The sequence below is a fragment of the Paralichthys olivaceus genome, chromosome 3 (genome assembly GCF_024713975.1).
Source record: "Paralichthys olivaceus isolate ysfri-2021 chromosome 3, ASM2471397v2, whole genome shotgun sequence".
In the NCBI taxonomy this organism is placed as follows: domain Eukaryota; kingdom Metazoa; phylum Chordata; class Actinopteri; order Pleuronectiformes; family Paralichthyidae; genus Paralichthys; species Paralichthys olivaceus.
Window position 1 is genome coordinate 15,168,685 of NC_091095.1, and position 14,973 is coordinate 15,183,657.

A 14,973-nucleotide genomic window follows, 5' to 3' on the forward strand; every position below is an offset into this window, starting at 1 on the left:
ACTGTGAAGGGCCTGAGAGTAGCCACTGCATTCATCTCAAATCAATGGCTTTCCCGCACCGGGCCCTATAGACCTCCACATTTGCATCCTATCGAGTGAGATGACCAGCAGGACAATCAGTGTTAAGGCTCTTTCAGGCTGCCAAATGGAAAATCTTTGAATCCTAAATGACATTTTTTCTCTCTCAGACCTTTCTCTAAAATCCGCTTTCCATATTTATTTTCTCACCGTCTGAACCCTGGAGGTTAAACCTTCTATCTATCTATCTATCTATCTATCTATCTATCTATCTATCTATCTATCTATAGATAAAGTGTGATAGATAGAGATAGATACAAGGATAGAGATATAGATACCTTCATGTCTCTCGATAGATAGATATATAGAGTTCGAACGAGATACATAGATACAGCTACTATCTATATTTCTCCATCTCTTTGTATCTCTATCTCTATCCATCTAGAATAAAAGAAAAAAAGAGAAATCTATGACATCTATCTAAAAGATATAATACACACATAAATATTGTTAGTTTAATGGACCCTCTAACAGTCTGAAGTTCAGGCTGCAGCAGAGCTCAGTCCCCCTGCAGATCACACTTGTCTGTCTTCATTCATATCTCCTCCTAGTGACTGCAAGGTGAACTGCAGGGTCAGCAGCTTCCTGAATGCTGAACTCTATCAGAAATAACATCTGCATTTATTAAAAACTACTTCTCAGGGATACTTCATGCACATTCTACTTCCAAAAGACCATGAGTCACAAGTCTGTGACTGTTGTTTGATCCGGGACAGAGAACCTCGCTCCACTCTCGGTGGCCCTTCCTTTTGTCTCAGTATTTGTCAGTGTTAAACCGGACTGTGGTGTGCGAGCCAACTTTCTGTCAGACAGCAGATGCCTGGGGCCGGGCGGACGAAACCGCAGGACTCGGATCAACATGGAGATAGCGGAATTATTCCTCTCCAGTTCTCAGCGGGAGTCGGTCTGACCTACCGCTACTGGAGCTGAGAGAAATTATAGACGGCAGAAGGCTGAAGATGAAGTTACAGTGCTGTATCAGATGATCACACCAACACCAACTCCGACTAACAGTCCCAATAAATCTTGTCTCTTATGTTTACATTTGACTGACCATAGCATTCTAGGTTCAGGAAGTCACCGTTACCACAATAAGCCTGTGGCTCAACATAAACCATGATGCATTAAGTGATTTAAGCTAATTTCTGCAAGATTGACATACTAATTTATATGCAGGTTAACACACAAACAGTAATATTAACACCAATTATAAGCGATGAATAGAAGTGCAGATAAAACCAGGCTATAATTGTAGGCTAATTGTTGTGTGGACTTTTTGTGGGTTGAATGCTCAAGTATCTTACAGAGAGTGGATATCCTGTTCAAAACAAAACAATCGCTCTACTGTATAAAGACAATAAAATCATATTACTAGGATTAAATATCTAAAATCACATGTGTGTTTGTTTAAGTGATGCATAATAATGCACATACAGTGTGTTTATGTTATTTCACATTGTGGCGAGACCTCAGCGCCGGGTTACACACAATCAGGACAACATTCAGCTCCAGGTTTTTAATCTGGTACATTGAAGCAGCTTCAGAGGGCGATCACCTGATTCCTATAATGAGCTGTGATGGTCGATTCATAACTGTGATTGCAAGATTCAGTTTCATGTTTTGACTGAGTGGAGGGTTGTTGTAATTGGCAGCGAGTCCGGAAAGTGCACACACACACACACACACACACACACACACACACACACACAGACAACACACTAATTTCTACTTCTTCGAAATGCACACACATGCACACACACACACACACCACCGCTACCACTAATGCACCCACAATGCATTGTTTGCATGTGTTCACATTGAGCCATTTTACCCAAGGTTACCAAAGCTCTGTGCCCTCTCCCCCGCTCCTTCACCGTTCACACCAACAGATAGTTTAATTAAAGAACAACATTATTTTAGGACGGCTGCACCCCTCTATACGAGGAATGCCCTGATTTCAGTGCTGCGTCAGGAGAGAGAGAGTGCATATCACTGCCGCTTACCCTCCTCTTATATGCTCCTTGCTCTCCCATTTGCGTTAAATGGTGCGATTGTAAAACATCTTGTCATATGAGGGAGTTACAATGATATTTTACGGCCCGCAGCTTTCAAAGATGAGCCGTAATATTACCGCCAACCCCCCCGTAACTTTCAAAACAGTGTGTGCAAAGAGTTGCATAAGCGCCAGGGGCCATTATTTTCAGTGCACAGTTAAAGATGGACTATGTGTGTTCTGATGTGGATCATAAAGTGGGTGCTTAAACACAAGGCCGCAGAGTGGACGTACAGAAATGCATGTTTCACACATACGCCTGAACACACTCGGGTGACTAACAGCACATCCACATATTTGCATGAAAACTAATGAATTTATACACCGCAGAGAGTTATAGACTGAAGAAATATTTGGGGTGTCTTTGAGAGGCAGGGAATGCTGTATCTTCAGATTTAAGGATGTGTTAACAGATATAAGTGCACAGAGAGTGGACAAACAGACAGACAAGGTCAATGGCCTGTTGGGAGAAATTGAGCCACCCCCTTAACATCACCTCTTCAGTATTATTTGACCAGGATAAATATATGGTTTACATTCATTGTGTTTTCTTGTCGCTGCCGTTTGAATGCTGATCTGCTGGCCGCAGGTGAAGCCCTGTCGGCCCCCGTGATGTCTGAGACCCGGGCCGTTTAAATACGCTTTTTTATTTTTATTCCTAATCAACATGATTGTAACCCCTGCAGAACAAAGGCATGAATATCCATTTCCAAGGAAAAGGGTGAGTGCCCTCTCCATGCTCCCCTCACCCTCCTCACCCCGCCGTGTACTGTACTAGTTACCCTGGTAACCTCATGGGCATAATGCAGATCAAGGGGGGGGGGGCCAACGAAGCGGCCCCTTGTCTCCCCTCACAATTCGGCCTGATGATGACTAACACTTTTGTTCATGGAGAGGGCAGGTGGGAGTTACAATACGCTTCAAATCATCACCCCGCACCCGAGATCTCCCCCTTTACTCTCACCCCCTCCCCAATCCCTCTCTTTTCCTTCATTTCATCTTTCCAACATATTCCCTCTTCTGTAACTCAGTCACTGTTGTTGTTTTTTATTTTAATTTAATCTGATTCGCCTTTTTCATTGCCCCTTCTCCTTTAATGTCTATCTTTCCACTCAGGGACGACAGAGAGTCCCACAAAGCTCACTTGCAGCAGACGCAGCGGCGGTTTGCAAGAGGTCAGTGTTATCTAAACAGACCCATTGGGCTATTTGCTATAGCACCCTCCATCAGGCAGCAAAGCTCTGAGGAATCAGCACATCACTTCAATCAGCCACGACAGCATACGATGAATTTATAATGGCCAGAGCCAGGCGAGGAAAGAAATCAGATGAAAACTGAGAGAAAGAGGTTGCGGAGGACAAGAGATGGAGAGTATAAGAGAGGGCAAAGCAACGAGCAAGAGGAGAGTTCAGCAGCTGTCTATGTCAATGACCACTATGTGTAGGGGAGTGTGTGTTGTTTGTTTGCGGTCTGAAACAAACAAGGGATTGTTGAAAGTGAGGAGATGGACTGTGACTGTTTGACAGTAAACTGTACAGTATATGTGTGCCGGAGGTCACATCCATCCGTGTGTGCTCTACATGATCGCCTTCATGCAATATTTTTATTTGACTAAATGTACACACAGAAGACAATTCACATGCATTACGTTTATGTGCGTGCATGTGTGCATGCATGTTTGTGTTTATTGGCCCGTGTGCAAAGAGAAGAAGTAATGTTATCGCTCCTCAGAGGGTAAGTACATGTGACAGTAGATATATACAAACTCTTGATCAATATCTTGATAGATTGTCAGATAATGACTCTTCAGGCAGATATGGACAATTGCTTCAATATGTATGTTTTCCTGGCTTGTGTGCAGACAGCTTTGGCGAGGGGCCACCATCCACAACTCACGAGCCCAAAAGCTGTGCAGCGGTCCGGTCTCGGCTCGTACCGACTGACAACGAGCCAGCCCCTCGCTCCCCCAACACAGCCTCTGCCCTTTGACCACATCAACCAGGCGCAGTCAGACTCATCTCTCCGTCTTCTCTTATCACCGGGAATCAAACATTAAAAGAGGGAGGGAGCCAGAGTTACTCATAAAGGGGGAGGAAGAGAGATAAAGATACTGAGAGACAGAAAAGAGGAGTCAAAAGAAATAGGTTGACTCAAATTAAAGGTTGGGAAGTGAGAACGACTAGCTGAAGAAGAGAAACAGGCAGAAAGAGTATGAAGATAGGATATAATTTGGATAAAGGTGAGGGATAAGGCAGTAAACAGAGAACAAGCAAGAGATACCACACCATGTCACCTCATCCTATAAGCTTTCGCTTCCTGTCCCTCCAAGTTTGGCATCTCAAACGAGCGGGGCGGAGCCGAGCTGTGAGCAAACACGCCGTTTTACGAGTGCCATTCCGCAATTACCTGTTACCTTGACTGTCGTGGGTTTTAAGAGCGGCCTGGCCTTGGAGTTACCTAGATACACCTGGAGGAGAGCGATAAAGGAGCTGGGGGTGTTAGAGACACAGGGTTGGGAATGAGTTCCTATCTGAGTGGCCGCCATGTGCACCCAAAACTCCATCTGTCTGTCTGCAGGTGCCATGGCTGCTGGCGCCCACACACACCCTGGTTATATCTCTGTCTGTCTCAGTGTGTGCTCTAATAAAGCTGAGTTGTCTCAGTAGTTTCATCAGCTAAGCCTATATGTGGCTCGGCCAGCCTCTCCTCCATGTACACACACAGCTCAGGATTTCAGGCCGGTGATTTGGTGATAGTGATGGGTAGGAAAATATTTGATGTCCTCAGCTCGGCCATTTAACATTCTCACCCCGTGCTCTGACCTTAAAGAGTGTGCATGCATGCATAGAGCGTGCAACGGTTTGTGTTGGTTTGCGTGTGTGTGTGTGTGTGTTTTGTGGTCTTGTGGATCAGCACAGTGCAGCATGTTTGTTCGCGTAGCTTTTAGCTGCGTTTAGCCGGTCAGACCCCCACAAACCCTATTTAGAAACCTACACACACACACACACACACACACACAAACACACACACTGTCCTATTAGCAGAACTTATCAGAGCCCATTTGACCTCCACCTTCTCCCTGACCTCTAGCTCCGTCCCTCGGGAGTGCGGGTCAGCGGGGCGAAAGTGTGTATGTGTGACAGAGTGGGGGGCGGCTCCCCAGTCTGACTGTGAGCAAACACCGATGGTCAAACACACAGCCTCCTCCACCCCTTCTGTCCACCCTCTCTTTTTTTGCCTTCACCCTCCTCCTCAGTGACATGCAGCTGTTTGTGTGACTCCAGCTAATTGTCAAAAACATGTCAAGTTTACAAAATTTGAATATTTCCAAATAGGACTTGGGTGAAAACCTAAACCTGAAACCATACTGCGATGGGCTCACACAAGCTGTGACACCCATCAACATGTTGACGTTCCTACCCATGAGCATGAGTAGTTGTAATTCCTTTGTAGTGTAGTAATGGGTAGTTGAGGGTCATGCTACATCCATCCTGAGACTCATACTTTATTTTGATCTCAAATTCACACTTTTAAAGTTGTGACACTATCACCATGTAAAAATCAAGTGGGCTGTCCAGCAAGGTCGCTGGTTCGAACCCAGACTGCTTCATTCCACATGCCAAAGTGTCCTTGGGCTAGATACTGAACCCCAAAAATTCTACTGACATCTGTGTTGGTAGTGGGTTTGTGATGTGTGGTAGTGAACATGCTGCATATACTGTAGCTGCACTTTATGTGTGAATAGATGAATGACAAAACTGTTATGTACTTTGGGGGGCGGGGTCATCAAGATGAGAAAAGCACTTTATAGATACAGAGCGATGACCAGTCTCCTTCCCCGACACACACACACACCACAAAAACAGACCAATACAGTACCAGACATGCTGTCACAACCTTAGTGGCCTCAACACCACTCTGACACAGCCCCAAATATTCTGTGTATTTCAAAGTAGTTTTTGATGGAAGGTCATTTTACTGAAATGCATGGCAAAGTATTGTCTTTATTGTGAACCCCTCTCTTGTTTTGTGTATTTCCTCCAAGCCTCGTCTGTTTCTTCTCATTGTTCCTCTCTACTGTCTCTTCATAGTAAGGAAAAACCCCAAATCCCCCAATCATCTTCAACAGAGCTACTGTCAAATTCCATCCACCTAAATCTCCCCCACTCACAAGCTTCCAGCGCAATCACAAAACCATTTCCATTTTCACAACTGACGTTATACGAAGTTGTGGTCCTCCCCTTGTAAACTTCAGATTTGTTTCTCTGACTAATATCTGAGACTGCTGGAGTTTGACTGGAAAATACAGGCACATTGCTCAGATTTCCATTGTGTAAACTTTAGACATAATACTTTCCTTTAAATCTCTCACCTCAACTTACCATTTTATTTTTCACCAAGGAGACATCTGAGGGCTAAGTGTTGGTGCTGTCGAGTTAGTTTTACAGTCCAGATTGGGTGAATGTCAATTCAAGGAAAAACATCTTGTGCTGCAGAGAAAAGGGCCGAAGTTAGAGCACCACAAAGAGCTCAGTCTCTCTCTCTCTTGCTCCCTCTCTTTGGTAGTCTTTTATTTTTCCTCGATCCTCTTTCCTGTGTCCTCCAGCAAACATGAGTCTTGAGCTGAAAGGAAACAATAGTATTCTTAATCAGCAGACCTTTCCCCCTCCCCAGTTCCTGGGTCAACTGATGGCCCACGCTGCTTTGTAGCAAATGAACGGCATAAAATATATGTTTATGAAAAGGAGAATTAATCACACTGGGTGTCTTTGGATAAAGTCATATTTGTTTTTCATATCTTTTCTCCAGCTCTTTCTAGGGGGGCTTTCATGTGGCTGTAATTACCATATTTCATTAGCGTATGGAGTGACACTGCTGGAGCATCAAAGCGGTTGGCTCTTCGCATGTGCGGCAACCACTGCCAGGGAAGTACACAACTATCTGTTTTTTTCCCAGAATAAATTCGCCCGCGCCTGTTTTTGAGTGCACTCTCTCCCTCAAGCTGCTGTCGATATCAAAGAGAACCCATTCCGCATGTGAAGTGCCCCTTGTGCAGAATAATAAAGTAGTGCATCATGGCAAAAAACTGTGAAACACAACACTCTCACCAGCATCCTTCAATGCACACACACGGACAAGCACGCACATAGACACACAGAGACACAAGCACGCATGGTGTTCCTGTCTCCTTTGTACCTACTTTACTCTCCTTGGTACACATTCACTCCTTCTACCTCTGCACTCAAAAACTAACTATTTTTGCCTTACTGCACATTGGAATATAGGAACCAGTAGAGCCAGTGTTCACATACTTTAATGTCAACCATAATATGCCGATTTAATAAAGTCATCACAGTGTTTTGAATTGTTGTAATTTTTCTCTTTTTTCTGTAAATCATGTGTACAAAAAAATAAATAACAATAAACGTATTCTATTGAAACCAGTGTTTACTCAGCCTGATGTAGGTTATTGCATTAATGCCACAGAAGCCAGCTGTGGACACACACACACACACACACACACACACACACACGCACTTCTGTTGCATTGGCTGACATATTCCTTTGATACAAAGACAAAGCCCATAGTTTATTTCTCTCAGCTCTTCAAACTGAAGCAGAATAAACAGAGCTGTGTCCTTGACTCTGATGACTGTCAGGGATCACACATGCAGTCTTCGACTTCTTTCAGAAATCTGCCTTTTCAATGTATTTTTTTAGTCTGTGGGTTTCAGTGGAGTTCTAGGATAGAGAGAATAGCCCACATGGTCAAATAGATAACAGAAATGAATCGAGTCTCCTGGGAGTGTGAAAAATAAAAGAAATAAAATAAAAACAGTGTTATCCTTTATTGTCATGTGTTTCACTTTTATCTAGAATTTAACTCACTGAAGTGCATTCCCCCGCCAAGGCCAAAAAAAGTCAATAAAGCCAGATTACACACATTCATAGAGACCAGTCCTCTAAATGTGCCAGATTTTAAAAATCAAGATCCACAAATTATTCCCTGTGAAATGTTTTAAAATGCCCCCTCAGAGCTACGGAGCCGCACCAAAACTCAATGGATTATTTCCTGACCAATACCACATCCTTCCAACAATCCATTCACTTGTTTTGTGTATCTTGTTTAAACACAAACATACAAACCAACCGACAAACAATAAACTTGGTGGGTAAAACATGTTCGAAGCACAAGCAATGGATGAAATTGAATGAAGATCAAAACTGCACGGCACAATCTGACCTGCTGAGCATTAGCACACCGTCCCCACTGTTCTGTCATGGAGACTTGCACCTGAACTGTGTCGAGACACCTCAAGGCCACATGGGCCAAACCCGTTCATCTTCAAGGGGCCTCAGACAATAGGGGGGAGAATAATGTCTCAACCAGCACAAACAGAGGTGAGCTGCGATGTTAGCAAAGCTCACCAAACAGCACCGCTCAGCCTCAGCTATCAGCAGGATTATCTGAGGGAAGAATAGCTATCTGCCGCGGGGCTAAACACACTTTTGTTTTCCCAAAGCTTTATGGCTGCCCTCGGCTAGACAGAGAATCAAAGCTCTCTGTGAAATATGGGATATCGTTCACCACACAGGACATGGTTAGGGTAGACAGACGTTCCCTGCAACGCATAATTACAGATCCGGCGTTTGAAAAAAAAAGAAAAGAAATTTCGTAAACATCCTTCGGCAACAAACAGACAGAACCACTGCTTCTTAGGTGGCTTTTCGGGGGGGGGGCACATGTGTAGATCTGATTAATGGGGAGACAACAAGGCCTTGCTTTTAATGTTGGAGTCATTGGGTGTGTTGGCTGAGTGATAACAAAACTCCTCCGTGTGTTATTGCTGTGATCAGTGTGTGAGCTGCGGCCCAACAATCAAAGCAACACACACTTGAAATGCTCTTAACGGCTCCGGCTGCCAGAGATCGATGTTCACCTTGGCTCCAGTGACTTTCACTCTGTGTGAGGTATTGATCAAAGATGGGGCTGCGGCACTGAAAACACTGCAACACATCTGTCTGTGTGTCTGTGCCAATGTGCATTTCTTCTTTTTTTTCTATAAGAAGAATACTGATGTCAGTAGGGGAGCTTTCAGGTTCAGGACCTTGGAGGGATTTAAAAAAATCTCCTTTTTTTTACTCCTGTTTCTTCCTCACCCATCTTTTTTTAGCAACTTGTTGGGATCACACTAACGTCCTCTCAGGGCAAAGAGGACCGTTTGATTCTTAATCCTTCTTTACCAGAAGTTATTTTTAACAACTTCCTGGTCCCCTTTCAGTCAAGTTAATGGGTCTGAAGCCTGATCCACTGTAGGCTTTCTCAGGCCCGGTAAGCCTTAACCTTGGATCCCCCCCCCCCTCCCGCAGGAGGCAGAGGCCAACAGGGAAGGAGATGGAGGGAGTGGGGGCAGGCCAGGGGGTGCTGCAGCAGTGTGGAGAAACCAAGGACCTGCCACATTATATGCTTTAACATGACTGGCAAATCCACCACGGTTAAACAAACTTAACCTTCATTTGTGAAACGGTGCAAATCAAAGGGCAAAAAACGACTTGTGCAAGTAATTACCACCAGGGGAGAGCAACAGGGCAGAGGAAGGATGGAGGGACGAGGGGTGGGAGGGAAGGGATAGGAGGGTGACGGCAGGGATGTGGGGGTAGGGTGGTCGGTCTCAGGGACAGCTAGCCGTTAACAGGTTGAATGGAAGGAAATGGGAATCATTTAAGGTGAGGGGCATTTTTAATGAGTTTGCTCAGAAATTGATTTTCCACTGTAATCTTTTATTTATATGCAGCTGGCGGCCTGTCCCCGGCAGAGTGAGGGTCAGCCCTCAGAGCGCCCTGTCAAGGCCCCCACTCCCTCAAACAACACCCCAAAGCCCAGGGAAAATGGTATTCCAGCTAAGGCAAATATTGTCCTGTCTTGGCTTAAGGGGCGAAAAAGCTGTTTGTTCTAAAAAACTTGCTCTTCACTTTTTTTTCCACCGTTTAAGAGGCAACTGTTTAAGAGGGGAAGGCTCTTCAGAGACATGAGTGTAAAATTGAAATTTTCTCTCTAATTATTAAAACTGTTCAATTAATTTTGATTAGAAGCATTTAATTAAAACATTTCAAGAGTTTAGGTTTATGCAGCAACTTGCCATTTCCACTTTATCCAAATGAATCTCACTCTACTGTAAATTTGCCTCATTTCACTTTATTTCTGGTGAATAAATGTTGACACATCAACAGATAAGAAGAATACAATCTGTGTAATACTTGTAAATACACATACACAAACATATATATATTAATATATGAATATAAAAGATATATAATGTAGCCTTATTTTTTTCCTTAATTTACAGATCAAATAGATTGATGGATTTTAAATATTTTGTTAAATGAACAGGAATAAATCTACTCATAATAAAAGTGACTAAATAAGCAATAGTGTTACGTATACATTTTACAATGTGTTATAAAGTAAATGGACATTTGATAAAAAGGAGAAAATATTATTTTTGCTTGTTCAGATATGTAAACATAAAATACAATATGTTATAAATAGTTTTAGTTTCTGGAAATGCAAAACAATATGACAATGTGATAATTGCTAAACAAAACTGTGACAATAATATTAGACTTTTGTAGTTTTTATATGTGAATATAGAAATTCTATAATATTTGATAACATACTATCTGTATTTTTGTAATGATTATCTCTAACCTTGAATCGGAATAATAGGTCCAGTTTTCATTGTCTTCAAATGATCTATTCAATATTTTTATGTGATGAATAATAATCTTTTATTCTAAAAGTTTAGGTTGAGATGTCTCTATAAATGTATTATGAATCAAAGTTAATGTCCAGAAAGCTGTGTGTACCTGTCTCTGTGCAGGTCTTTAGCCTGTTGGATCAGGGCCTTTACACAGTATCTCACCAGCAGTGCTTTCTGCCATATGGGTTGTTGCAACTGGGACTCTAGCGCCACTAAGTGGTAGAACTTTAGAAGTGCAGTACAGCCATCATAAGACCAGTGGCTAATAACAGAAAAACTTATACATTCTAAATATTTAAATTGTATGAGAGGTGAAAGGGACACTACAATTGTACAAATGTGATTTATCAGTTAATCAAACAGATTAATTTAATTTGCAGAACCAGAGTGGAATTGTCTGTTATGATAAAAGCTAGATGATAGTTGTTAAATGACGTTTGTGAGGAGAGCATTCATCTTTCTGACAAATCTAAAGCAGTGACTCCTGCTCTGACCTTTATAACCAGATTATCAATGACCATGTTCTGTGAATAATGATGGACTGCATGGGCTCACCTTAACTATTTTCAACTCATGTGTTGGTAGTTTCAGTCTGAGTTATGTGCTGTTCATTGCACTAATTCTGTTTCAGCTGAACATATACACATTTAGTACTGTTTATAATAATATTCTTGTATGTGTATATATATATATATATATATATATATACATATATATATAATATTTCAAACTGAAGTTCCATCATTCAGCACAGTGAAACAAAAAAACAACTTTAAAAAACAGTCATGAAAGGCCATACACTTTGTTATTAAGTTATGCAGTTATGGTTGACTGTTTTCTATTTACTGTTTTAAACTCAGGAACTAAACCATGTTGTCCTGAAATAATGATAGGCTCTTTTTTTCTAAGACAGGAACTGTGCCCATCATTACATCCTCAACTTTCTGTACATGTTCCCCATCATTTCTTTCTTAAATCTATATTGTTTGGTGCATTGATCTGAAGTCTTATGTTCATGGAGCTATTCAGAGCTGTCTCTGTTGCCATCTGATTCAACCCTGACACAGGTGCTGCAGGCCCAGGCTGAGTGACGTTATTCGTCCCTGTCTCAGTTTGAACAGCAGATGGCAGAATCACACTGCTGCGCAACAGTGTCTTCAAAAAAACCCTTCTTTAATTTGATGGTTATGTTTTTAATATATAATTTGTGGTTATTACCACAACATCAGAGCTGTTTAACTAATTTTACAATTAACAAAACCATTATATATTATAAATATACACACATACCAATAACTAGGTTCAACAATGTGCACTGGGTCTATACATTAAATGAATTACAGGATGCCACATAGTACATCCACAGACAGTTTACTGTAGTTACTTATTAAACTAAAATGTCATTATTTAGAATATAATGAGAATATATATAGAAAGCCCACAGTCTGCTCGCTCTCTTTATGAGGCCATTACTGATTTATTTTTATATTTTGCTTTCAGGTTCTTGCCCATTAACTTCAATCCACATCATTTGTCTGTCGGACAGAAAAAAAATCATTGGACACTTCATTAGTTTTCAAAGTTTATTGTTTCCATTTTCTTCAAAAAACAAGAAAATATACTCTTTTCTCCCAGAAATAATAAATATTTTTTTATGAACAAAATGCACAATTTACAAAAGTGGCAACGTGAGTGCGTCACCTCCTACACAGCCCTGCTCGACTCTACTGCATTCAACTCATTTATCACAGAGTTACAGCTCTTATTAGTATGTTCTATTCTCATTATTAATGTCAGTCTTACTTTTCTATACAGTATTACATCTTTATAAGGTAGAAGACTCCACCACACAAACTCTTGACGGGTCTTCTTCGTGCTATGTGTTTGTTATTCTATCGTAATACTTTCATGAGGTTTGAAGACTCCCCGGCTGAGAGATTATTCCACACTTTGTGAGACTTGACATGACGGCAGGCCTGAGGCCTCCCTGTGGTGGCATCCATCCTCTTCTCTGCATGTGCTGATGACCATTCCTTATTTATCAGGTGCATTCCACTGATCTTGTAGGGACGCAATAGTGTTTGAGTGTTTTGCCTGCGAGATAACGCTGTTCTGGGGTCAGGAGGTAAACAGCATGTGTGATAACATCCAGGCTAAGAGGCAGGACAGTGTGAGTGTGCCGTGGACTGAAGCTGGCTGAGCTGAGGTGGGATTGGGCGGGGTGGAGGAAGGGGGACCGGGCTGTTGCTTGGTGGCGTAGATCTCCACCAGTCTGCGCTGCTCCTGGTGGGTCAGAGGAGGGTCCACGGTCACATAGCCGTTGACTATCCTCACATTAGGTGGCGGGCTTGTGCTGGAGGAAAGAGGACAAAAGAAGTCAGGGTTTAGTTTCAAACTACAGCTGAAACTAAAATGTCCAATGGGAAGCAACAATTGTGGCAATTCATTTCTCACTACATTTTTAGCTCAACTTTTCCAGCTTGTTAAATGTGTATGTTTGCTGATTTTCTTTGACGTCTATGATAATAAATTGAAAAACTTTGGATCATCAAAACAAATTCTTCAACAGCGTAACTTAATTTTGCAATAGTTTTTAAAATTAAAATCAGATACAGTTGGATCTGAAAACGTCACTCTTTACATCATATCCATTTTTTAACTGAAATCTGCAACTCATAATCATAATGGTAAATGGACTATATGTTACACTTTTTCTATCATGCATAATTCACACATGGACAACACGAGAGTGAACCAGTGACCTTCTGGTGAGTGGAAGACAAGCTCCACAGCATGACCCACAGCTGTCTGGTATAAGTTCTTTATGCACCATTATAAAATTATATGAATGTCTCTTTTTGGTGAAATGTTAATGTTAATATTAATTTTTTTGTCATAGGGAGATATTAATAAAATATATACTTAAATACTTGAAAAACAAGTTTTTCATCGAGTATCTACATCTTAGTCCTCCTCAAGTTACTTCTCAAAACTATAATATTAGAATATATTAGATATCTCACCCGTCCCCAATGCGAACCCACAGGTCACTGAAGAGACGAGGTTTGCCGTGTACGCGGTGAGTTTTGCGGGGACGCTTGTGTCGTCCAAAATCCTCCAGCTGGCTCAGGCTGTCGGGGAGCAGCAGGTGAGGCAGCTCCTCGTCTCCAAGTCCAGGGACGTGGTCTGGGTCCTCCAGCTCCAGGTCTGATGGACTGGTCTGCCAGCTGGTGGGAGAGACAGTGCTGCTGTCTGGACTCTCATCACTGGAACCTGCTGCAGGCTCCTCAGCTGGTTTTCTCCTGGAGCACAGGAAAGATAGAGGATGAAAAGGAAATTAAATCATTTTATCCTCATTAAAAGCCTTGATGGGATTTTTTTGACAGTATACATTTTTGGTGTGTCCAAAAGTATCACTGAAACCTTTGCGGCATAGATGAAAAATAGGAATTTTTGTCTTTCTCAGGCCTCCTGTCAGACTTTTTTAATACTTCAGACTGGCTGCCAGCGAATATTTTTGTTTGTGGTCCCTGACCACTTCATTACTTTCCACTTACAGCCCCTTTCAATCAAGTTCAATCAAGGATATGAACTCCAAATAGGATGCCATGCTCTATAAACCCTGTACTGAGTGGCAGAAATACCCAACAGGCAACATTAGAGGATGTTGTACCTCCAGTGACCGGACTGCTGTGTCAAAACTGACATCTGTCCAAAGCAGACCACCCAGAATCACCCACTCTACTCACAGACTTTTGCCATGCTCCTCTTTCTTCCACTCATTACTCATACTTTCTCTGCTCTTGTTCTTTCCCTGTCTTTCCCGGCTCGAAAATGAATTTGTGTTTCAAGGTGGGACATAAGAAAAAGAAGTATTATACAAGCTATGTAAGAAACAAGCAGTAGAAAGTAAAATATACGGTAAGAGGAGATTCTTATGTGACATCAAACTTTAATAATACTCAACATGATATGATGGATGGTTTTAGTCACAATTTCCACTGCTCACTCATGGTTTTGTCTCATCTGCGATCATAAATTGATGGTGTGTACGTCTGCTCCAGGCGTCAGAAACACCCA

At 42.0% G+C, this 14,973-nt stretch overlaps 1 protein-coding gene across 1 annotated transcript in view; it reads right to left on the reverse strand.

Annotated features, from left to right (window-relative positions):
* Positions 1–12,462: 12,462 nt before the first annotated feature.
* The window catches only part of trabd2b (TraB domain containing 2B), a 72,894-nt gene continuing 70,383 nt past the window's right edge, over positions 12,463–14,973 (reverse strand). The window contains exons 7-8 of the mRNA XM_020080525.2: positions 13,917–14,195; positions 12,463–13,246 (exon numbers count right to left, since the gene is read on the reverse strand). Of these exons, the coding sequence (XP_019936084.1) occupies positions 13,012–13,246; positions 13,917–14,195 (514 nt within the window). The 3' untranslated portion in view covers positions 12,463–13,011. The remainder of the gene's footprint in view (positions 13,247–13,916; positions 14,196–14,973) is intronic.